The sequence below is a fragment of the Dicentrarchus labrax genome, unplaced genomic scaffold (assembly GCF_905237075.1).
Source record: "Dicentrarchus labrax unplaced genomic scaffold, dlabrax2021, whole genome shotgun sequence".
NCBI classification, from domain to species: Eukaryota; Metazoa; Chordata; class Actinopteri; family Moronidae; genus Dicentrarchus; species Dicentrarchus labrax.
Window position 1 is genome coordinate 7,176,554 of NW_026136704.1, and position 26,651 is coordinate 7,203,204.

The 26,651-nt window shown below is 39.4% G+C and overlaps 1 protein-coding gene across 1 annotated transcript; it reads left to right on the plus strand.

The window, feature by feature from the left end:
- Positions 1-5,131: 5,131 nt before the first annotated feature.
- On the plus strand, positions 5,132-25,701 carry LOC127362164 (alpha-2-macroglobulin-like). The gene is made up of 36 exons (XM_051397572.1): positions 5,132-5,280; positions 5,384-5,564; positions 5,770-5,926; positions 6,453-6,505; positions 7,172-7,192; positions 8,122-8,287; positions 8,367-8,451; positions 8,564-8,714; positions 9,545-9,662; positions 9,767-9,876; positions 9,966-10,133; positions 10,706-10,933; positions 11,998-12,061; positions 12,192-12,337; positions 13,614-13,763; positions 15,126-15,278; positions 15,387-15,477; positions 15,595-15,757; positions 16,123-16,348; positions 16,689-16,815; positions 17,002-17,123; positions 17,235-17,286; positions 17,715-17,798; positions 18,060-18,236; positions 18,630-18,705; positions 19,503-19,659; positions 19,995-20,069; positions 20,686-20,848; positions 20,935-21,122; positions 21,276-21,488; positions 22,327-22,451; positions 24,666-24,756; positions 24,850-24,918; positions 25,000-25,105; positions 25,312-25,353; positions 25,502-25,701. Exons 1-36 carry the CDS (start codon positions 5,195-5,197, stop codon positions 25,504-25,506), a joined length of 4,389 nt encoding a protein of 1,462 aa, XP_051253532.1. The 5' UTR covers positions 5,132-5,194; the 3' UTR covers positions 25,507-25,701.
- The last annotated feature ends 950 nt before the right edge of the window (positions 25,702-26,651 follow it).

Genomic DNA, 26,651 nt, shown 5'->3' on the forward strand with positions numbered 1-26,651 from the left:
GGGCCGGTCAAGAATGGTCACAGAGTTGTTCCGAAGCCACTCCTTTGTTATTTTAGCTGTGTGCTTAGGCTCATTGTTTTGTTGGAAGGTGAACCTTCGGCCCAGTCTGAGGTCCTGAGCACTCTGGAAGAGGTTTTCTACCAGGATATCTCTGTACTTGATTCATCTTTCCTTCAATTGCAACCACCCCCATAGCCTGATGCTGCCACCACCACCATGTTTCACTGTTGGGATTGTATTGGGCAGGTGATGAGCAGTGCCTGGTTTTCTCCACACATACCACTTAGAATTAACGCCAAAAAGTTCAATCTTGGTCTCATCAGACCAGAGAATCTTATTTCTCATAGTCTGGGAGTCCTTCATGTGTTTTTTGGCAAACTCTATGCTGGCTTTCATATGTGTTGCACTGAGGAGAGGCTTCCGTCGGGCCACTCTGCCATAAAGCCCCGACTGGTAGAGGGCTGCAGTGATAGTTGACTTTGTGGAACTTTCTCCCATGTCCCTACTGCATCTCTGGAGCTCAGCCACAGTGATCTTTGGGTTCTTCTTTACCTCTCTCACCAAGGCTCTTCTCCCACGATTGCTCAGTTTGGCTGGACGGCCAGGTCTAGGAAGAGTTCTGGTCGTCCCAAACTTCTTCCATTTAAGGATTATGGAGGCCAATGTGCTCTTAGGAACCTTGAGTGCTGCAGAAATTCTTTTGTAACCTTGGCCAGATCTGTGCCTTGCCACAATTCTGTCTCTGAGCTCCTTGGGAAGTTCCTTAAACACAGCTGGACTCCAATGAAGGCGCAGAACCATCTCAAGGAGGATCAGAAGAAATGGACAGCATGTGAGTTAAATATGAGTGTCACAGCAAAGGGTCTGAATACTTATGACCGTGTGATATTTCAGTTTTTCTTTTTTAATAAATTTGTAAAAAATTCTACATTTCTGTTTTTTTCTGTCAAGATTGGGTGCTGAGTGTACATTAATGAGAAATAAAATGAACTTTTTTGATTTTAGCAAATGGCTGCAAAGAAACAAAGAGTGAAAAATTTAAATTGGTCTGAATACTTTCCGTACCCACTGTATATGTCATAGTCGCCATCCTGTAGTGCTCAGAAGATGAGGCACTGGAGGAATACACTCAGTTATAGTAAGATATATTAATGAAATATTTAGCTATATTTTGTTTCCATTCAGTTTATTTCAGCACATAATTTTGAATGGTGAACAGACAATTTCAGTGGCGCTATTTAGTAGGTGTCCTCTATGTAAAGGATAATGCCAGACGAGGTGTCCATTATAAGCAATTAATGGACGTTGTTGACGTTCTGCCCAACAAGGTGTCCATTAATTCCATGGACACCTTGTTGGGCATCATCTCTTACTTAATGGACACCCAGCAGGCAGCCAATCAGAATCGAGTATTCACCCAGACCATGGTTTAAGCGCACTTCATACACCTTGGTAACCTAGGGGTTAAGATATTGCAACATCCTCAGTTCATCTTTTGCCAGGAACCTTTGTTGTATGTTGTTCCCGCACTCTCCCCTCCTTACGGTCATATCTGTCTATCCAATAAAGGCATGAAATTCCCTCCAAAACACAAATAAATAATGCCTATGTTTGTAGCGATGTCAGTAGCTCCATACATAGATGAAAATATTCAATAATTGTGGTATTCATGGTCCCCAGAGAAGGAATCCTAATACCTTTGGGGTTTACTTGACTTTCCCAATCCACAAGGCTGATATTTTTTGATGTCTCAACAAAAATTGGATGAATTGCTATGAAATCTGGTGCAGACCTTCCTGTCCCCTTAAATTTGTCTGGTAGTCTACTTTGGTTTTTAATTCGATACTTGCAAAACTGATGACATTCACTCTCTGAAGACATGCAGGTAAGGCTGGAGAGCCCGAGCAATACCTCACACTGTGCTCAAAAGCCGAGAATTCTGCAACCCAGCACTGCTCTGTCTCACCCAGCTTGGCAGTGTCCAGATGGCTCAGGGGGTTGCTATCAGTCCAAACCACACACAGCTGGCCCCACAAGTACTCTGAACTTCTCTGTCATCGCCCACGTCATGCTGAGAAACTCCCAACTACATGAAAGTATAGTTCTTTTCTGCTGGGTGCAAACTCCAGCTAGCATATGCAGCTGGCCACACCTTTCCACATTGCCCCCAAGCTACTGTGGCTGGCATCGACCTCAAGAATGAAAGGGAGGGAGAAATTAGCAAAAGCCAGGGTGGGGGCATTTACTAAGCAGGCCTTTAACTCGTTGAAGCTCCACCTCTCAGCTCTCTGACGAGAAATCCCCCAGCACTGACCTCTGTCCCCTCCGTGTCTTCACTCCCGCCAGCTCAGCCACCCACCGGTGCAGCAGGGCAGCTGATTTAGCAAAGCCTTCCACAGAACTCCTGTAATTACTGGCAAAACCTAGGATGGACCTGAGTTCAGAGACATGAGTAGGATGGGGCCAGTCAGCAACAGGTGGCAGCAACCATCTTAGTAGTGCCTCCCGGTACATGAACCGGTCTCCTTCCCCAAGCTCTCCCTGGGGGACTTCATATCTGAAGGGCTCACTGCCATGGCTCGGTTACTGCAGGGAGGTCAAACAACTAACCAACAACCCTTAATATTGTTCATACCCAAAAAAACCTGGAACCTGGTACAGGGTTATCTGCTCAGGGAGGTCTCTTACTACCGGCACACCTCGTCTGGGTATCATTTTACTAAGCACCTCAACATCTAGCTTCAGGTAGCCAATATAAGGGATCTTCAACCCATAGGTGGCTCACAGCTGCTTTGGGTTTCTATGTGCATAGTATAGTGTTGCAAGTGCTAAAAATCCAAACCTATGCCGTAGGTATTCAAGGTGGGACTCGTCAAGCATGAACATGGCTTACTCTGTTGAGTGAGGTTGTTCATATTTAGCTGCCTTCACTTTCAAACCCTCGTTTTCTCTGTCCAACACACGTGCACATTTTACATTGCTGGTCATTGCTGTTTTTTTGGACATTGATTCTCTTGTCCTTACCCTTGACAGCAGATGTGTGGGTGTTGCACTTTTTTGTGTTGTAACCCACCATCGTTGTTTGAGGATGACCACAGAGTCCACATAGATTTGCTTACTGGAAGATGGCCTAATCAGGATAATCACTGTTTATATGGCAAAATCAAATATCGCAGTGTTTACAGGGCACTGCTGCAGTTACTTCATACATCAACTAGATTTGCTGCTGGCCTCCAGAGGGGTTTCGCCTTCATCGCCTCACAAAAACAGTTTGAGCTCATCAGCAGTCACATGACAAAACAACTGGATGGTATTTTTATTGTAGATGTTGATTTTAATCTAATAGTACGGAGCCCCCCTGGTGACATTGGATTAAAAACTAAATTATGCGTGGTCACGCATTAACTATCTAGGTAATTATCGCAGTCATTTCCATGCAGAGACTGTTGATTGTTAACATGGAAAAGTTTGAATTAATTTCATTTTATTTTAATGTAGGAATGAATTACAATGACATACTTCAGTCACTTGCAGTTAGGCATGGAGGTTGCAAGACACACCACAACACAACACACAAATGAGACTCATTTGCAGACTTCATCGTGTCTTCTTAGCGGGGTTTGCAGCTTTCCAATGACGTCACAAGTTCCCATGGCAACTGGAGGAAAATGGCTGCTCTTGTGTGAAATAAACGCAACATTTTTCAACTTTCTGCGAAGATATATGTGACTTTTTTTCAACGAAAATGCAGGGATTATGAAACCATGGAAGCCTCGCATTTTGCACGGAAATCTGCAATTTATGCGGCGAAAGTGCGGCGTCTTTGAAAAAAAATAAATGTGTGGACTTTCGCTTTTTATGCGTTGAATTAGGACTGTTTTACTTAAATTCCACCAGCATGTCCACATCTCCATCAGACAATATCTCCATTCTTCTCCTACCAACTTCTCCCTGATGATTAAAAGGGTCAAACTATCAGAAATAACAGGAATAATGTTGTCAGATGAAGCTACAGTAGGTCTAATTTTAAACAATTAAAAAGATACAAATTTAAAGGATAAAATATCCAACAACAAAAGATGAGACATGATGGGAATTATGTCATGACCACAGCTGTACCCTTGTATTTTCCCTTGTGTTCCTCTCCCCCACCTTGTGTTTCCTCTGCTCCTGTGTGTCTCTCTGTGTCTTGCTGTGGTCTCTCTTTCTGGCTCCTAGCTCTGCTCCTCGGTGAACTTGTCTACAATTGTTCACCACCACTCCCAGTCGGCTCAACTGCCTTGCATCGATAGTAGTCGATAGTTTTTGAGACCTCTACATCATCAATGTGATATTGTTTTTCCTGAAAAACCTGATTTATACAATCAGACACATACAGTGCATGGATAATCCACCAAGGATCAGTAATTCATGCACCAGAGGGCCTTCAGTTGAGACATCCAAAATGCCTGCCTTCAATCAGTGAAGTGGTTTTTCAAGGATATTTTTGCCAATTTTGAAAAAGTTAAGGTAAGAAAAATGTAATGTCTTTGCCTGAACAATGACAGAAACTGTTACAGGCCTACCACAATGCAAAATAAAGATGTTATGAACCAAAGAATGTACCAAACTAAGTGAAAAGTTCCTCTTCCACTATGCCGGGTCCGCTGGTGGGTTTGTCATTGCTGCGTGATAGCTTAATTTCAGCAGATATAGAATATGTATGACGTTATTGTGCAATATGGAAAAACAAAAATATTTTGAAGGAACCTCAAAGTTTAATGGGTTAACATTTTTGTGATTTGTATGTTTTTGTTTGTTTAGGATAAACAATCTGTGTTAATAGAACAAAGACAAGAAAAGACTTTCAAAAAAGAGGTCTATGGAAGCCCTTGCTGCAGCAGCCCAGGTTTCGAATCTGACCCTGTCTAGGCCTTTGCTGCGTGTCACACCCCCCCCCAATAAAAGAGAAATATAGGAAGTTTATATGATTTGATAATTGTTAAAAATTAAAATTTGTCAATGGGGTTGTCAGTTTACTCAATGAGAGGAAAGGGGTCCCACAAGGAAAATTGTTGGGCAACCACTTCTGTAAATGATTGACTTAAAGGATACCCAGAAATGATGAGTCTGTTTGTGTGATATGGGTGAAAGAGGGATAGCAAACAATGTTAGTTTAACAGACACTAGACTCTGAGGCTCATCTCAGTCAGTCATGGGTCATCTTGGGATTCAGATGTGGACATGGACCGTGTGTGTCCTCTTGAGCTGGATGTGTGTGGGTCAAGCAGTGGCAGGACCGTAAGTTTATCTGTACTATTTAACAGAATAATAATAGCGTGTTTTTTTGCTGTCAGATCCAGTGAGGTATCTCCTGTATGTGTGTATGTTTCTGTGTCTGTAGGCAGTACATGGTAGCCATACCTGCGGTTCTTGAAGCTGGAGCTAAGACCAAGTTCTGTGCGAGTCTCCTGCAGCCCAACGAGACTCTGGTCATGACCGTCACTTTGATGTCCCAAGAGAAGAATACAACCCTTCTCCAGAAGACATCCAGTGAAGCATTTCATTCCTGTGAGCAGTTTCAGGTCAGCTCTTCAGATCTTTGATTCATTTGCTCAATGCCACAACGTTCTGTGAAAATTCAACATTCCTTAAACTGGAAACTTAGAGTCACAATGCTGAAAATAAATAAATGTTTTTGTAATACAGAATACATTTGTGATTTTAAGTTTTAACAGTTTGACTTACTCAAATCAATCTTGGTGTCTCTAAAATATCCTTATGTCACAGGCTCCTTTAGTGCAGAATGAAATGGTGCAGACGTTAGAGGTGAAGGTACGAGGCAACACATATTACTCCAAAGAAGTCAGGAAAGTCAAGATCAAAGTCTATCAACCAGTGACATTCATCCAGACAGATAAACCAATCTACCTCCCTGGACAAACAGGTAACTCTGAGCAGATTTTCTATGATTTACAAAATATGGTAGAGTATCCCCTTTACAGAAATATGTGGATGTGCACACAGCACTTGAAGGAAAACTCATCGCCACTATATCATTATATCTTATAGAGAGGCATTTCTAAGGGTTAGGGTTAATGGAAATCAGACAAATTACTGTTCAAAAGTTAATCTGTATGCAGCACTTTCATTTTCTGCAACTTCTTTTTACTAAAAGACTACTTTTTACTAGTTTGCTTTCTATCCCTCACTCAGGCACCAGTCTATAATTTCTCAAATTGCAGCTCACTGCATGCTGCAATTCAGATGCCCTGTAACAATAAACTGGGATAAAAAGAAGACAAAAAATGAATGGCATATAGAATAGCTGAAGGAGTGTGTCACATTGTCTTTGATTAAGAACTGTTCTGTTAAATAATGCCAGACAGATAACAGTAAGTTGATCATTTGTCAGTGTTGTAGATGAGCTGTAAAAGCTTCATTTAATTTCTTTTCTCTCACATTTCTCTCAGTACATTTCAGAGTCGTCTCACTGGACACCAAACTGAGACCTGCCAGTCAGCTGGTGAGTGTTTGGACTGTCTCTCTTTTCTTTGAGATCTCATTTAGAGGTGTCCTGTGCTGATCCTAAAGACAAGTATTGGGACTGATCTGAGCATTTTGAATAAATCTAGAGATGAGCGTTGTTGATATTTTCATTAGTAACCTGTAATGTAATGTAACCACTTTACAAACAGAGTGTTTCTGTTGACCCAACAACTCCAGAGGGAGCTGGTCTCTTGACATTAACTTAAAAAGTCAATGTAACCTTTTGAACCAGGACCTTCAGTATTTGGATCAAGTAGCTTGTAAACAATATGGTGTCAGACGTATCTATTATATCAATGTGTCATACATATTTAATCAATATTTAGTTACATATCAATATCAGTGACATTGTGGCAATGAAAACCAGTATTAGTGACACTGTTTGATAGTGGTGCAGGTGAGCTGGAATATACACACCAGCTAGTGGAGTCAGTTATGTAATATATTGACTTACACTGGTGATCAATGTGTGTGCTCTTCAACCAGAGTTAAGTCTCCAGTCTGCTGCTGGTGAAGCTCTGGGTCAATAGTACACCCAGGGCCCCTTTAGGTAAACTAAACCAAACATTAGGACCCACTGTGATGATAACAATGTAAACCGACTTGTCCTTTACCTATCTTTCTCTTTTTCTTTTTTTTGCAGTACAATATCATCGAAATTAAGGTAAAATATTATTCATGCAACATTGTTTTTTTTCTTATGTACATTCAGTAAATTTTTGACAAACCAAACTTTCTGTGAGCTGTAACCTCAAAACTCAACTCCCAAATTTCTTATGTCGATGCTGACATCAAGATTTCACAGTATGAAATGTATGAATGATAATGTAAGAACAGTAGATTTCTCCAGCAAACGTCAATGAAAATTAATCTGTTATATGTCATAACAACACATACCTGAAAAATTACATTAAATGCAGCCTTAAAAATTCATTTTTGGGGCACCCTGAAAGCTCACCTGGTAGAGCTGGTGCCCCATGTACCAAGACTGAGTCCTTGCTGCAGTGGCCATGGGTTTGAATCCGACCTGTGGCCCTTTCCTGTCTATCTTCAGCTCACCTATCCAACAAAGCCAAAAAGCCCATAAAACATACATTAAAGGTCAACTGACCATTGAAACTAAAGAAACTGAACTAAAAATTCATACAAAGTTTTAAAAGCGTGTACTGTAGATTCTAGCATCCTGCTACAGTCTTCATCAGTTGATATAGTTTGCTCAGTTTTGTTTTTTTTTTTTGTTTTTGTACTGCACAAAATCCATTCAAGACTGTTATATTCAAACAGTGATATAAAAGCTAGTAAGTGGAGATTTTGTCAAACTGCATTAGACTTGATGTTAAAGGGATATGAAGCAATTATATATGCTTTTCTTTGTTCATATATCTACAAATACACTATACACACTGATGTCAATATATCAGCAAGTGGGCACTAATATAAGCCTGCCAATACATTGGTCGAAAACAATGTTTTTCATACAACAAGTACAATTTGATACTATTTGAATGTATCACGATTAGCATTATATTTCTGTGTGGCATGTACATATTTTCTGTTTTAGTACCAGTTCTTCCCATTTATTTTATCAATCAGGATGCTAACAGCAACAGGATTGGACAGTGGCTGAACCAAACATCCAATGGTAAAATACTGCAGCTTTCCTACTCGTTGAACTCTGAGGCCCGTGAAGGAAGCTACAGCGTTATTGTGTCAATTGGTGAAAGTAAACTGTATCACAGCTTCAAGGTGGAGAAATATGGTATGTTGATTTTTATTCCCTTCTGTTTCCATCCATTTGTAATGTAGCAAGAATGCTAACATTCATATTTTGTCTCTAGTTTTGCCCAAATTTGATGTAAAAATAGATTCATCTGATGAATCAAATATTGAGCAGGAAGAAATCAAAGCTGAAGTATGTGCAAAGTAAGTAAAAGGCCTTTCACTCATTATACTCAATACTTAACACTTAAATCATCTAAAAAGGATCCAGTATGGTGAGTGACAACAACACAATTGTCTATGTCCATCTAATAAGGTACACATATGGACAGCCTGTGCCAGGCAGTGTTAATGTTAAGGTGTGCCGACCTCTTCAGCGCTATTTCTATGGTACCCCTGTAATCACCACTGAACATCCAGGGGGAGTCCCTGAGTTCATTTCCCCATGCTACAAGGAGACAAAGCAGGTACAGCTGCCATGGCGACCGTCTCATTTCTCTCTACTGAAACTATGTGAATATAAAGGTAGACCATACATGTGCTATACAGTGTGTGTGTGTGTGTGTGTGTGTGTGTTTATTGTATTCCATAAAAATTTTTTTTTAAAAAGCGGAGCAGAGGCAACTTCTGCATTGTTTCAGTTTGTTTAATCATGTTGTCGAGGGAATTGTTTTAACAACCATTCAGGACTGGGGTCATCTTCACGTCTTATTTAAAATAACCAGCCTTTGTCAGAGCACTTCCCTTATGAGCTAAAACCTGTATTATGACAACTAGCTGGTCTTGCCTGGGGAGGTTTCACCATGTTTGTATCCATTTCTTTCAGCATGATCAGAGACCTTTTGAAGTGTGTTTCCCTGTTAGAAAAAACTGATTTTGAAAATTACAGGTTTGTGTTTTGGCCAGGTTTGATGTTTCGTTTCTTAAGTCTTACATGCAGAAAAAACTTCCACCGACACTTTAACAATAGTAAAGCCAAAGTAAATGGAGCAGGGTTACTTTTAAATGAATGAACTCGGCTTCTGATACAATGGTTGACATTTAATTACCACCACCATTTCAAAAAGGCCTACTGAAGGAACATTAAGCTGTACTGCAATAAGCGAAAAAGGGAAAATACCAGAAGTATTATGGAAAAATTTAAAGAAATATAGAAACATAGGTTTTGAATTAGAATTAGGGTACACATTTTGTAACTTAATTAGTAATATAGGTATGAAATGGGGAAAGTTTAAAATGTACTTCCATTCACATTTTCATTTTATTTCTTTTTATTTTATTTTATTGTACTTTATAGACGGACAAGAAAGGCTGTGCCACTTTTACTGTCAAGATGTCCACATTCACAAAACTTGACAAAAAGGTTCTGTTTGATCATCTGCAACTCAGTGCCAAAGTGGTAGAGGAGGGGACAGGCAAGTCTTACATTTATAAACAGTTAGTACATACAGAAGATTACAGTGCTGTGAATTTAAACAATGTGGCGTAGACAGTTGTAACATAGAGGCTTCTTTTACAGGTATTTCACACCCACAAGAGAAGAGAATAACCATTTCATATGTTGTTGGAAAGCTGTCCTTCATTGACACACCCAAGATTTACGACCGAGGATCAAATGTGGAGGGAAAAGCAAGTGCATGTCTCTTCTTGAGTGTCATTCTCTACACAAAGTGCAAAGGAAGTTTCATTCTCAGTGATAAAACTTGTTCTTCCAACAGGTCAAAGCAGTTTATTACAATAATACACCCATTGCTGACATGCCAGTGTACCTGTTTAAGGGTAATTCATGGTCATCACGCCGGCTGCAGAACCTCACAACGAACAGTGACGGTGTCGCAACTTTCTCATTTAGCACAGCTGACTTTAATGGGGACATCCACCTCCATGTAAGTAAGAACACTCAAAAGGCCAACCAGGGAATGTGTTTGATGAGCAAACTGGAATTATGTTGGTATTAATTGAACCAATTGCCTTTATGTTCATTAAATGATTTATCAGAGATAATTGATAAGAATGAAATCAACCCATGTTGGTCCAACAGAAACAAATCATTTTGTGTGATATTGACTTGTTGGCTTTTGTTCCATCCCCACGTGGTTTGTTGTAGGTTTTTATTCAGTCTTTCAGGATTAAGCAGTTGTGTTGAGCCAACTTAGTGTACTTGTGTTGGATCAATTTGATTTACTAGTGTAATTTTACAACTGTGAAATTAGTTAAATCAACCCAACTAAATTAAAGTTCATTCAAGCAATAATTATTTTTTTTAATGACACTAAAACTGCAATCTGTAAATATAATTTGTCAGTCACATCAAGCGCTTTAATGAAGTTGATAAGAAGCTGAAACCATAAATGGAGCCGCCATAGCTAGCGGCCATATTGGAACTGTTTACATTTGCTTTAGCGGTAAAGACTGAACTCACTTTCCGAAGCTTTCTGGTTTCTTTTCTGCACCCTAGGTTAGCAACAAACTGACACGGGAGTACTCTGGTTATAGAACTGCATACTATCAGGATGCAGATCACAAATTGTCTTTGGCCCAGCCTCCCTCTCTACATACTAAAACTGTCAGCTCCCTAGAGGTGAAGAAGAAGGATACACCACTTCCCTGTGACAGTGATGAAAACATCTCCATCCGATACACTGTAGTTGGAGAGGCTCAGGGCTCTGTGGATGTGATGTATCTGGTGAGTGGTGGGTGAACTATTTGTCTGCTTGTCTTCCAGGGACATGCACATCAGGAAGTTAAAATTGCCTGTTAAAATCTGATTATTGACATCTGTCTGAAAGGAACACACTTGTTAGCATGGACTATGATGAGTTATAGTAATGGATATAATGACAACCAAAAACTGGTTGGCCTTCAAACAAAAATCTGCTCTCACTTGATTTTTAGAAAATATTTAGGTGTCATTATTTCTGAGGCTACTACAAAGCAAGCAACCTCTGTTTCGTAGTTAAACATTTTTGTAGACTCATTAAATCAAAATTAACTATTACAACATCAATGAAGCTAAACACTGGCTTTCAAGTTGTCTCACTGCCACTACAATTTCTCCTACACACTTTACAGCCAGTTCTCATTCCCAGGTTGTCAGATACAGAAGGCAGCAGTGTTTAGTTAGTTGCAAGTTCACCGCTAGATGCCACTAAATTCTACATACTGGTCCTTTAAGTAGTGTCATACAGCAATAAAACAAAATGTATGATTAAACATTATGAAGTTACTTGAGTTTATAGACTCAATAATTTGTCATACAAATAACATTTGTATTTGCACACTGCAAATTGCCAAAAGTTTCCAAATATTGTGCAAATTTTATTCAAATCAGCAAAAGAAAATAAAAATGAATATGTGTTTCCAGTCACTGCTTTTATCTGTATAGTAGGAATTGAGCACTTCAAGATTAACAAATGATGACGTTAATTCTCCAGTCACGTGACATAAATTATTGCAGAAGAAGAGCATTTAACAAAATAAAAAGAGCAGCACTAAAACCTCAAATAAAAAATAAATATGACATTTATGTTTATCATTTATTTGATTTCATGTTTATTTAGCAGAGACAACGCACAATGCATGTATTTTACCAGATACAGCTAAAAGCTCATTTTCATCTGTAGTCCCTGGGTGGGTCCACTAGTACGCAGGTTACAAAGATATAGGATCAGATCATGTATTCATTTGAGGAAATTAAGTTTTACTTTTGCATTATTTTTTTTTTGTATCATATTTTCCAAAATTCCCCAGGTCTTATCCAGAGGAGCCATTGTCACGCAAGGACTTAAACAGGTTGAAGTTCAAGATAAATCAGGTGGGTAAACAATGACGTCTTTAAATTAACCTCTAAATTAGCATGACCAAATAATTTCTGAACTGCATACTTACTGATCTATGGATGCATGTGAAAGATGATTGTTATTAATATCAGCCTGTTGTTTCAGTGAATGAGGGCGAAGTGTCATTCAAGTTGAAAGTGTCTGCAGAGATAGCACCAGAAGTCCAGATTGTGGCTTACACCATCCTCCCCAGTGAGACTGTCATCGCCCACAGTGCTGACTTCTCCACCGAGAAATGCTTCAGTCACAAGGTCAGTATAAGAAGACTTGGCAACAGCTGTGATTGTCAGATGTGAGTTAGGACTCAAAGTGTAATAATTTGTGTCCCAAAAGGTCAGTATGTAGTCCTTCAACAATTATATAATTAATGATGACCACAGTAGTTGTCAGTTTAATTATTTTAAAACAACATTATTCAAGAATTTTTTTTTTTGCGATATGATGAACAATTTAATACATATACATGTTTATTTATAGTAATTTAACTACTTATGATCAAAAAGCCAGCTAATATTACTTACAAGCCCAATGGCTTCTTGCTGCAAGAAGCCCAGCTCAGCATCTGTCTGCAGCTCTTGCCAATAACTCAAAAAGCCAGTCTGAGATTTCCTCTTGTCCGGCAGTTTGTTGCTGCCTCTGAGTCTGGCACTGGCTCTGTTCCCTTTTAGTATTCCCCCAGCCCCTGGGCTTCAAATTCTTCTCACAAGGATTTAGAGGACTCAGCCTTGGCACATGGGGCCCCAGCTCCACCAGGCAAGCTATAGGCCGCCCCGGCTGTTAATTTACTTTAGCAACAAGTAAAGCTTTCTGTCCATCAGGAAACTAAGTGTAAATTACCAAGGGTTGAGGCCGAGCAGCCAGAGGATATCAGAGGGAAAACCAGAAAATAGTTTCTCCATAAAACCCCTAATCAGTGTCATAGTTTATGGTGTGTAACTAAAGCATTACACATTTTTCCTGACCTGAAAGACCGATCCACAAAGTGGGAATGACTGAGGCAACATTAACCCTTGTGTCAGTGTATCATTGGCAAATATCTCCTCACAGTTAATAAGCTTTCTGCTCTGTGTATGGGCTGTTTGTACACAGCCCTGACTCTGTAAATACAAACAAACACAATATTCATTCAAGCCAAGACATAGGCAGCTTTAAACACCACAACTCCACCATATCTTTACATTGCAGATAATTGTTTTCTGCAATATTCATGTTTTAAATCTCATCTCACATATATATAACTTTTAAGTACCGTGAGGCAATTTTTTCTGCTAAACAACTCAGACCACAAGAAGACTATACCATCTACTGAGTGACTTCTATGTGTGGGCTGAGGCATTCGGAGCTGTGTGGCCACTCCCCTGCTAGAGACTCGACACCACCAATATAATGGCATGAGCTCAATGAAAAGGACTGATTTAGTTTAAAATGCCTTCTGATTAAAAAATCAATCTGGATGAAGATTTTTTGGGGTCAAATACACATTTGTGTTGACAAGTCCAGATGGTGCGATGTGTCTTTATGCATCAGGTGTCGCTGGAGTTTTCTCCGTCCTCAGCTGTCCCAGGAGAGGAGACCACCCTGCAGGTGACGGCCCAGCCAGACTCTCTGTGCGGAGTGAGCGCTGTCGACCAGAGTGTCCTCATCAAGGAGCCAGGGAAGACTCTGGAGACAGCCAAGGTAAATGATGGAATCAACCACAAAGAGATGCATACATCATTTATGTGTCCTCTGAATAATTTCCTTATGTCATGGGTAATCTTTCTTCTTTTTCTTCCCAGTTTTTTTCACCAACCGTGCTGATGCTATTATTTTTGTAAAGCACACTGTTGTGAAAATGCTTTGAAAAAACTTCTGGTCATATATGTGAGGTGTATCCCTTGTATACATACTGTATACATTATCCACGTGATTATACAAAATTCACTGGTACTAAATGTCACACTCCCCTCCTCCTCCTGGCAGTCTAAAGCTTTTATGCTGTCAACAAACCTGCCTGGTATTTTGAGCTTGCAGTCCAGGTGCAGTCATCTAATAGGACTTGGAGCTAGTGGCAGCAGCTTGTACAGTTTGCACGTTCAGCAGTACTGTGTTACAAGAGATAAGGTCAGGGTTGTTTCTCGTCAACTAACAGTTTACGTGACTATTAGAGGACAGCCGTAATCTTTTTCTATAATCTTACATAAAAATATAAACGATAGCCTAGTTTACCTCCCATATCATTGTAGATTTCATTAAAACTGGACAGAAACAAATGAAATGCTCCATAACCATCTTTGTTGTCTTTCCAAACAATCACCAACTGGTTTGGTTAGGTTAAATAATACCTTAATTTACCGACATAGATGAGAAAAACTGTAGTTTCAGTTGCTCTCCTCAGTTTTACATGGAGGGACTCACATGCACGAACAGCCAGACTGGCTTTGTAAACAAACCACAGACAGGCTGCGATAACAACACAGGCAAAGGGAACGTGGCGTCATTCTCTGCTCAGGACACCATGACTCTATGATATCTTTACATAGAAAATAGTTGTTTGCAGTTATAATTATGTTGGGAGTGGGGTATATTAGGCAGCAAGTGAACATTTTGTCCTCAAAGTTGATGTGTTAGAAGCAGGAAAAATGGACAGCGTGAGGATTTGAGCAACTTTGACAAGGGCCAAATTGTGATGGCTAGACGACTGGGTTAGAGCATATCCAACACTGCAGCTCTTGTGGGGTGTTCCCAGTCTGCAGTGGTCAGTACCTATTACAAAGGGGTCAAAGGAAGGAAGACAGGCTCATGGGGGGCCGAGGCTCGCTGATGCACGTGGGGCTATTGTAGCTCTAACGGCTAAAAAAGTGAATGCTGGTTCTGATAGAACGGTGTCAACACACAGTGCATTAAAGTCTGTTGGTATGGGGTGCATAACATTATGACCACTAGGGTACCCAGGTGGTATATATAACCTTTAAATCTCAAGACATCCCTATTGTCAGATCTTCATACAGCAACAAACATTTAGCAGTTTATAACTATGAATTATTCCCTTTTTTCCAGATATTTGGATTGTTACCTGTAAGAAAAGCAACCTCTATTCCACATGACATTCAAGAGCCTGTAGAATGCTTGCATGTTTGGATGAGACCTAGAAGATATGTTTTACCATACCCCTACCATGACGAGAAAGATGATGCTCATACAGTTTTCCAGGTACTGCACAAAAAATAATATACAATAAAAAGAATAATACATTAAGAATTTTGTTGTTTACATTTAATTAACATTTATGTGATGCCTGTATGTTGTTGGATTATCTAGAATGTAGGTCTGAAGATGGCAACAAACTTGTTTATCCGAGTGCCTTCATGTCTCAAGTTCAAAGGAAGAGAATACCACCAAGGCCACTATGGTGACTTTTTTTTGCTCTATCAAGTGACACATTCTGAATATTTACCAGCATTAAAACAGCTCCCTGTATCATTGCTGCCCTCTGCTTCTGATGGAATATTTTCTGTTTTCTACACAGGATTGATTCAAATGTCACGTCATAGGACCATAATGAGTGAGCCAACAGTGATTGGGGCCATTGCTAGTAGTGGAGGCAGTGGTTTCTCTCCTCAACTTCCACCAATAGAAACAGTCCGCACTTTCTTCCCTGAGACCTGGATATGGGACCTGGTTGAAGTTGGGTGAGTTTCTGTCAGCAAGGGTGTTGATGGTCATGAAATAGGGAAAAACAAAATGCATTGTGTTTTTTATTAATGTGTATTCATTTTGTTCGAATAGAACATGTGAACTAGAGTGCTTCTCTTTGAGTAACGTGGAACTCTGTATTACTGCAGTTTCTGACTTTCTAAACACTCAAGAACACAGCATAGAAGAAACTATTTCACATTTACATAGACTATTTAAGGTCACAGTAACTCTAATGTGTTGCTATTGGTACAATAATTCTTACACATTAATCATATTCTTACATTGTTTTTCTTTAACTAATCTGTGTTATGTAAGTACGTATTTCCACCAAATTGTATTTGTGTATCTCTCAATCCAGAGAGTCTGGAACGAAAGATGTGTCCCTCACTGTCCCAGACACCATCACCACCTGGGAAACAGAGGCTTTCTGTTTGTCCCCTCTGGGTTTTGGCTTGGCTCCTCGTAAAGAGATCAAGGTCTTCCAGCCCTTCTTCCTCGAGCTCAGCCTGCCCTACTCCATCATCCGGGGGGAGCACTTTGAGCTGAAGGCAACCACCTTCAACTACCTGTCCAGCTGCATCATGGTAATGAATGCTTTCACATTACCTTACTGCAAATGTCAGTTCATAATGATAACACTATCATGCTGGTGTTCAGCGGGTCATTTTTACCATCTCAATCATGATGACAGAGTTACCAAGGTTCTGGTAAATATTTGGAATAATCCTCATTTTATTAACTAGTTAAGTTTAACTAAAGTTAAGTACTACTTGATAACTTGATGCTTTTATTTGGAAGATAACTTTTTGGAAGATGCACCTCCCAAAGGTCAAAATCGCCTTATTTTGCTCCCGGTTGAACAGTTGTTGGCATCTGCCATAAATTCCTAGTTACAAAATATATATTATTGTCTCTACTGAACAGGTCACTGTGACTCCAACACCCTCCTTGGATTACACCCTCACCCCCCTCTCTGGTGACCAGTACACATCCTGTCTGTGTGGCAATGAGCGCAAGACCCTCAGCTGGACCATGGCTCCCTCAGCCTTGGGTAAGGGTCAAGCGTAGGCATACCAAGGTTGAGGACTACTGTCCCTCTTTCCCCAGGAAAATCTCTTTTCATCTTTATAGAATTAGTGAGATCCACCAGAGTGACGAAATGTTTTGACACTTTTTATAGAATTTACAGGATCTGATATTAATCAAGTTTCACGTCGTTCTTGTTGATATGTTTTAGGGGTTATGAATGTGTCAGTGCGTGCTGAGGCTTTGGCTTCCCAAGCTTCATGTGACAATGAGATTGTGAGTGTGCCAGACAGAGGTCGTATTGACGTGGTCACGCGGTCTCTCATAGTAAAGGTTGGTACCTCAAGAACCAGATAACAATGAAAACGTTTATCCATTAACCATTATTGCATAGCATTTACAAAATGGAGACTCTGAAACTCACCTTATTTCCTTCACTCTCAGGCTGAGGGAACTGAGATGACAAAGACGTACAACTGGCTGCTCTGCCCAAAAGGTCAGTATGGTTTACACCAGGGATGCTGCTATAGGTTGGGAGGAGTCGAGCAGATCAAATAATATAAAAAATAATAATAGTAATAGGGACATTTACTGCTTGCAGGTAGCAATTAATTTTATTGTCTCAGATTGATTTAGCATCTGGCAATGTTCCCCACTGTGCCCCTCACCACTGAAAAGCTCCGCCTGGCTGTTCAGAGTTGCCATGCTAGGACTGCTAAATTGAACTGAAATCAAACTGAGCTAGTATATGATGATATGTGATATGCTGTCCTCTATTTTTATAAAATATGAATTTGACAGGTGTAGAGTCGTCTCAATTCTTCCATATTGCACCTTTAAATCCCAATAACATCTTTGTTTTAGTACTGGGCTATACTTAAGGTTTCTCTCTATAAGGTGATTATTCTCTGTCTCTGTACACAGGGGAAGCTTTGACAGAGGAAACAGACGTACAACTCCCTGACAACATGATTGATGGATCTGCCCGTGCTACACTTTCAGTCCTGGGTAAAAGAAAACTAAATTCATTTGAATTGAGGGTTGCTTTAACCATCCAGTGTCTGACAAGTTAACAGGCTTACCTCCCTTCAATCCTCATCATTATTAAAGGCATCAATAATAAAAATGGACTATTGTCCGTTTCATTCAGCATGTTTGTGGGTAGTGTAACAATATAATGTTTGATTTGATTGTCTTTCAAGTCCATAAAGAAATTAAAGGTCAAGTTAGTTACATGTTTGGTCTTAAGGAGTCAGTGTTTTCATGCAGGTGACATTCTGGGCCGAGCTCTGAACAACCTGGATGGGCTGCTGAGGATGCCATATGGATGTGGTGAACAGAACATGGCGCTTCTGGCCCCCAACATTTACATCCTCCAATACCTGAAAAACACACAGCAGCTGACCCCAGCTATCAAAGAAAAGGCTACCAACTTCCTGACCAGTGGTGAGTCTCGGTTGGTTTTATATTGAAGCTAAAAAGAAAGATTTTAGACCTTCAGATATGTAAAACGTATCATCTGTAACAATCTGTTTCTGGTTGCACAAAATATAAGCAGATGATCTGTCGTGCATAATTTCCCCTGTCATAGTTCTGGACACCAGGGAGACTTTTATTGTATGTCATCCCCCTCTCTCGCCTTATTTCCTGTACTGCCAGGCATTCAATGAAGGCACAATATTCCCCAAATGTGTCTTTTCCTTATGTCTGTACATTCAAACAGATTTGTTTATGTTGCAGACAGCATAAACAAATTTACCTCCAATCAAAATTCATCAAAAATTCTATAAAATCAGACAATGTGTGTATCAATAATGCTCTATTTCTATTGTTATACAGGCTACCAGAGACAACTGAACTACAAACATCAAAACGGTGCTTACAGCACATTTGGATCAGGAGCAGGAAACACTTGGTGAGAATGTTACTGATCAATAATCAAATATAATCAATCAAACATACTGTTCAACATTTACCATACTTTTGTCATACTACGACATTCAGTTTAGTTTAAGAAAAAAAAACATGATACTTAAAACAGAGAGTAGATGATGTGACTGTACTTCCAAAAATGTCAAAGAACTAGCACTGACAAAAGCCAAGTTGGCCAAAAAGACACAAGATGACACCACAACAACTACAGCGAATGGCCAACTACACGCTTACTTTCTGCGTCTGTGTGAGAATGACTCTTCATACCAGCAGGTGGCGGTAGTTTACATTTCTCATTAAAAAAAGAACACTGGAAGACCAAGGACTGGAATATGAACTAAAGCAGCCTTATGGATGTAGGTTTGTCCGCTCTCACTCAGATGGTCTTGTAAAACAGCTGCTTCTAATTGAAAGAAATGTCGGATAAGAAGTTGCAAATGGCACTGAAGTTGAAAAATGCAACAAACAATGTCGTTTAAGCTTAACAGCCAATCAGAGTGATTTCTGCCATGGATGGCCTCGGCCTCCACACGCTCATTTGGCCAGAAAAGCCACAGACAAGGGCCGACGACAGCCAAAGACACCAGTGTTGGGTCATCAACTGACTGTCAGCCTGGTGTTTCAGGGCCTTTAATCCTATTATAGTTAATAGTTTTTCACATCAATACTACAAAATTAATATTAGCTTAGCTAATGACCTTAAGCATAAAGTGTATTATCAGTGTTTCCTGTTGTCTTATTTTTTTCAGTTATTGTCTTACGTTGTTCTGATATCTTCAGGCTGACTGCTTTTGTGCTGAGATCTTTTGCCAAAGCACAATCTTTCATCTACATCGACCCAACAAACATTGAAGAGTCGAAGACTTGGCTGAAGCGCAAACAACGAGAGAATGGCTGTTTTGAACAGTCGGGGAAACTCTTCAACAACCGAATGAAGGTAAGCTGACAGTCCCTGTAGAGAGTGTATGAAAATGACTGATGACAGCTGACACTGAAGAGGTTCAGCACCTCTTTCATTCATGCCTAAGTTGTAACTAATGCTAACCTGTGGCTCGGTCCACAACATTTGCAACATGAGGTAATTCCGTCTTGTGTTACATTAGACAGGTTTCACTGTTTTTCCACAAACAGCATTATTATGATTCATGTATGAGCAACCAGGAGCCCACACTGCCATCATTTGCAATCTGCATGTAAACAGTGTCACTTTGGGGCCCCTGGGTTGTGGAGGAACAGTATTGATAATGTCTGAATGATGCTTCCTCTCTACAGGGTGGTGTGTCTGATGAAGTGACTCTCAGTGCTTACATCACTGCTGGCTTCTTGGAGATGAATACGCCTGTAAAGGTGAGTCGACTCTTTGCAGTATAAATGTTGATTTAAATGTAAACTGCAAATGTTAACAAAGACAAGAAGGGAGAAAACAGTTGGTGTAATTCCACATTATTTCCAAACTGTACTTTATTTATATTAATTTGAATTAAACCACTGTAGCCTAGGCCTACCCTAGGAGGGAGGGATCTTGTACTTTCTGGTGTCACTGGTGGCCACATTGACAAGTGGACATTTACATAACTTTCTCATGTTGTGGCACACACACACACACACACACACACATTTTTTACAAATGTAAAAATAAATACAAAACTGTTGATTTATGAATTGAATGAATGTGATATGAAAAACTAAATGAATATGTACTGGATATATAACAAATGTTTTAATAATATATAATAACTTGGTTTGTGTTCTCAGGTTAGTGGAACTGTTTCTGCTGTGTCCTCCCTTTGTACTGTTGTTTAATGTTACAGTTACTGGAGTTTGTTCACACAATGACAGGCTTTATGATCATAAAATATAATTAACAGCAAGTTAATTCTATTTTATGATCATTTTGTGTTTAGATCAATAAAGTCAGTTGATGTGATACATTTATTTATTATAATGTCTTAATCTGTTAAAGGATCCAGTGGTGAATCAGAGCCTGTCTTGCCTCAAAGAGTCCATCAGTGACCTCAGCAACACGTACACCACAGCTCTGCTGGCCTACGTCTTCACCCTGGCAGGAGACATGGAGACCCGTGCTCACCTTCTGAAGCACCTAGACACGGTCGCATTAAACCAAGGTGAGTCATTCAATCATTCTGGCTTCATTACTGTGAATGTAGCTGACCTCTTGTCTGTTTGTCTGTTTGTGGATGGCTGTTTGTAGGAGGTTTCCTCCACTGGTCTCAGACAGCAACAGAAACGTCAGCCTCTCTATCAGTGGAGATCAGCTCCTACGTGCTGCTGGCCAAACTCAGTGCCTCTCCTACCGCTGAAGACCTGGGCTACGCTGCCCGCATCGTCAGATGGATCACAGGGCAGCAGAACTATTATGGAGGCTTTTCCTCGACACAGGTACAGCCCCCCCCAAAACGCCCTGTTAAACATACAGTATTCTCTTCTGGGACAAATAACAAAGCTAGTTGAAGCCATATTTTTGTCTTGATTACAATTTAATGTACATGTAAATTTAAGCACATGAAGTATTATTGTGTGTGTATGTTGTAGGACACGGTGGTGGCTCTTCAGGCTCTGGCTCTCTACTCCTCTCTGGTGTTCAGTCCAGGGGGTTCAAGCACAGTGACTGTCCAGTCTCCCAGTGGCCAGCTGACATTTGGTGTGAATCAAGACAACAAACTGCTCTACCAGGAGGAGGTGCTAAAGGACATGACAGGAAAATACAGCCTGGTGGTGCAGGGCAATGCATGTGCTTCAGTGCAGGTCAGTAGTCACTTCATCTCTTCCTGTTTGATATACATACACCACCACAAACACTACGCTAATATAACTATGCTTTAATAGGTCCCTACAGGATTTCACAGGCTGTTATTGAGATTGTTGCAGCTGAAAATTCATGATTTCACAGCAATGTATGTTGCAGTGTTTTCAGAAATTTAATTTTTCAATCAAATTGCAAAGTGAAAATTGCAACAATAGTTGCATTTTTGTATAATTCATGAGAAACTCTAAGGCAGTACTTTGGTGTTGGTCGCACAGAATTATCATGGATTCATTGAATTTTCCTTAATGCGCTTGAAAATTCATGAAGGGACTGTCTAAAGTTAACAACCCAGTTGTAATACAAAGCAGTTCCTGAAGTTCCATATCCCCGATCTTATAGGTCCCTGTGGTATGCTTTGTTTAATCCAAGGTTGTTTCTTGTTCCAAAGAAATGGTGAAATCTAACTATTTAAATTATTATGAAAGGATTTTGTTAAAAAATATATGGGATATATTGAAAAACATATAGAAACAGAGGAAATGAATCTCTGTCCTTCTTCTCTTGTCAGATCTCCAATTGGCATAAGTTCACTGTTAACAGTGTATCCAAATATTTAACCAAATTCTTAAGCAAGTCCAGGAGCTTTTGAAGGTTAAGAAAGTGTCAGGCATAAATAACATCATGTCGTCAGCATAAAGCGAAACATTATGTTAAGGCATGGCAAACACCCGCCAACACTTTCCTTCAAAGCAGCAGTCACTGGCTCCATTGCCAGGGAAAACTTGTGGCTAAGCTTAAGTACTATTACTTAACTCTCCTTGTGTACTTTTATCACAGATCTCTCTTCACTACAACATCCCGACTCCTGCTGATGTCACCACTCTCAGTGTGGAAGTCAAACCAGAGGCCGACTGCACTGGCAAATCTCAAAGACCCAAACTCACACTGAAGTTAAAGTCCTTGTAAGTAATCTTTAGCAACTATATCCATGTCACGATACTGATAGAAAAATACTGAAATTCTGTCTACCAGCTTGGACTGAGTAACTTTTGGCAGAAGGGCATGTGGGAATATGGAAAGCCCTTTTAACATTTAATCAGTATGGCTCAGTAGCCATTTAGTTTATTTCTAGTGGAAATGACATATTGTTAGTCCTGTCATTTTGATGTCATAATGTAATTTAAGATATCTGTAAATGTATCTTTATGTTACAATATATATTTTCACGTTAAAATTACATTTTGGCTGGTCTATATTGATTCACAGATATTTTTAATGTAATCATAAATATCAGTAATTAATTTTTACAGATATCTACAATGGAATTTCCACATGTTGAAGGATATTGACTAGTGGAAATGTAACCTCAACCTTTCAGATATCAGTAGTTGCATTTCTGACATGTCCAACATATTAACAAATCATTTTGGAAATGTCACTTAATCTGCTCTCATTAGTTGCGCAGTTTCGTCTGTAGCAGGAAACAATGGCGGCTCGACTGGTCACACACAATCTCGTATTACAACTGTATTACAAACAGTACACTAAAATATGTTTCTGAAACAATTTTAGGTGAGAAATAGTCAATGCAGTAACAAAATCCTGCTCTGTATTTGATCAGCACTGCCTAGTTTGATAATTTGTTCTGAGTTTAGTGCACTGAGCTGGACAGACTCACTGAGAATGACCTGTCAATCACAAGGTAGCCATGCCCAAAGCTTTATTGTCTATTTTACTCTAAACTGGACCACAATTTACTAAATGAACATCATGCTGTATGAAGGAAGACTTGGAACTAGAGACTGAGACCATAAACTCATTAGGAAACTGTTTACTGAGCTCATAAGTCAAGTGAGAAATTGGGTCATGTCTCCATTAGAGTGCATGGTATCTGTTTTTATTGCAGCCAATGGAGCTAGCCCTGCTGATCATTACATAGAATGCAGGTTTAAGACACTTCCTTGTTGGCTTCACTTCACAGACCCAGAAGCTCTGTCCACTATATATACTGTCAATGCTATGTACCTCATTGAAGATATGTACAATTACATTTCTGGTATTCTGACATATCAACAAATCTTTTCGGATATATTGCCTAATTAGCATGTTGTTGTTTTTTTTATTTGTACCTCAAGATATCTACAATGACATTCTAGTTGACATACTAATTACTAGTGGAAATTCTTTTTTTGATTTGATTAAATTCTGAATACTTGTAATTGTGGATATCTCAAATAAAATTGTTCATAGTACAAGTATAATTTTTACAAGATATTTAGATATCTGAAATGCAGTTGTAGATATCTCAAATTACTTTATACATTTTACTGGTCAGAATATAATTTCACATCTCTAGAATTGCATTTATCATATCTGTAATTTAAGAACAGTTGTAGAAATGTATAATTAATCACTAGTAAGATTTCTTATATTGATATCAACAATTAGCATTTGCAAGTGTGAGAATGTAATTGTTAATAATTAACATTTTGACTGGTAAGAACTGAATTGTAGATATCATTAATTAATTAAAAATGTATAATGTATATGTTGACTTAAAATTATGAAATTGAGTGAAATTGAGTCATAGATAATTGAGTTTAGATATCTGTAATTGAGTTTGAATAGAAGCTGGTGGTAAAAGTTGACTAGTTGTAATTAAGTTACATAAACCGATCAGTCATAACATTCTAACCACTTGCGCACCTTGGTGGTCACAATGTTATGCAGCCCCATACCAACAAACTGTGATGCACTGTGTGTTTTTACACCTTTCTATCAGAACCAGCATTAACTTTTTCAGCAGTTTGAGCTACAATAGCTCGTCTGTTGGATCAGACCACACACTCCAGCATTTGCTCACCACGTGCGTCAGTGAGCTATGACCCTGTCTCCAGTTCACTGCTTGTCCTTCCTTGGACATGGAAATTGGAAATTAATTGCTGACATTTTGAATTGTAAGAAAAACTGGTATTAGTTAAAATTATATTATTAATATGTTGGCTCGGAAATAGTGAAAATGCAGTTTTTGATATCTACAATTGCTATCACTTCAATTTATTAAATGTTAAATGGCTTGCCATCGTGGGAAATGTTTATAACTACATACAACTAGTAGACCTTTAAAAGAAGGACATCTATCTGAGTAACATCACATTTTTATGGTTGCATTACAGATATAGTGGAAAGGAGAACACAACAAACATGGTGATCCTGGATATCAAAATTCTCTCTGGATTTGTCCCAGACCCAGAGTCTTTGAAGAGGGTGAGTTATTACAGTAAATTCAACCTGAGTAGAAATTGAATAGTTTTCATCTGTTTTTGATGAACAACCCAGCTAAATATGGTCTCCTCACAGCTCAAAGGTGCTCTGCTGGTGGATCGCGTTGAACAAAAGGAAGACCATGTTCTTGTGTACATACAGGAGGTGAGAGGAATTCACATTGAGGAACAATAAATTATGCTCTTCAGATTTGTTACTGATGGCGTCTTGTTAATCTTCCAACAGTTACCAAAGGACATACCCATCAACCACAGCTTAGAGCTCATACAGGAGCTGCCAGTGCAGAACCTGAAACCAGCCGTGGTCAAGATCTATGACTACTACCAGCCAAGTAAAACCCTAAGTCCCTTTACAGATCATAGCACACACTGACAAACTCCCTAGTCGAGTTGTACAAACAAACTGAAAGTTATCAGAGTTCTAATTTTAAAGTACTACATTTTTTAATATGTTAGACTGTTGAACACATGAAGAAAGTTTGACTATTTTTGTTTTTTCTCTCTTTTATCTCTCTTCTACTTCTTACTTTATCCTCAGGTGACCAGGCAGAAACAGAATATATCTTCCCTTGTGTTGCAGGTAACAATCTGTAATAACATACACAAGCACGACCACGTTTATTGAGCCATTAAATGTCCAAAAAGACTTAAATGAGCCAGTTTTGTAAATTAACTAAACAACTGATGTAGACTGTAAGTGAATTATTCTTTTATTCTTTCTTTTGCAGCTTGAAGAGTGTCATGTGGTCAGTCCTCAGGTCATCACTGATTCCAGTATAGTTTAAAAAATCCCTGCATTTTATTACAGATACATTTTATGTACCCTGTGTAACTCCATATTTGTTAATGTAAACTTACACGAACCGTTAACATGTGTTTGCTTTTAAGATAAATTAATGGACAATAAAATAAATTGTCCCACTTAAAACAGTTTTTCCAGTGTTTATTCTCTCTGCAGTTTATCAATGTATTGTTGTATGTTGTATTTCATCCACTTACCAGAAGTTGTTCAGGACAGATTAATGAGGAAAGTCGAATTACGTTCAAGAAGGCAACAAGTGTTCTATTGGCTTTCTTTGGAGTCATTCATTTAAGTACGGTTTAGACTTTGCTGATTGGAAGATAGTATGTTATTTAAGCTGTGGTATTTTAAAATCACATAGGCCGTGCACTGTTGCCTCACAGCAAGAATGTTGTGGGATCGAACCTGCCAGTCTTCCTGTGTAGAGTTTATGTTCTCCCTGTGCCTGCCTGGGTTTTCTCCAGGGGCTCTGAAGGTATGAATGTGAGTGTGAATGGATGTTTGTCTTTATGTGTTAGCACTTTGATTAACTGGCCATCTGTCCAGGTTGTACACTGCCTCTCGCCCAGTGACAGCTTGGCTCAGCTTTAGCAACACACAACCTTCTGAAGGATAAGCAGGTTTTGCTTAAGGGTTTTATATTTTATGCATTTGCGGTAGTTTAGTAATCCACGGTAGTACTGTTGTGTAGGAACCGTGACGTTTTGGCACCGCGAGTACCATGCAACACTAAATGTTTAAATCACAGCCCTACGTTGTATACGCCTCCCTGTAATTCACTCACTCATTAGGCTACTCTGCTCAGGCCGTGACTAGCAGAGACAACCATGTTGCTGCTGATCAGTGTGCTTGCAGCAGCAGGGCATTATAATTCATTACTTGTGTTGTTGTTGTTGTTGTTGTGAACGTACGGCAGGCTGTAGCCAACGATATATAGCGCAATTCATTACTTATGGGAAACGTTTCAAGAGCAACAGGCTTCTCCAAGCAGCACAGCACAATGGAGAAGTGGGTGTAATGCGGAAGACGTAGCCAGGTCAAACCAACCAATAGAAACTCTCCTCTCGTCCACCAGC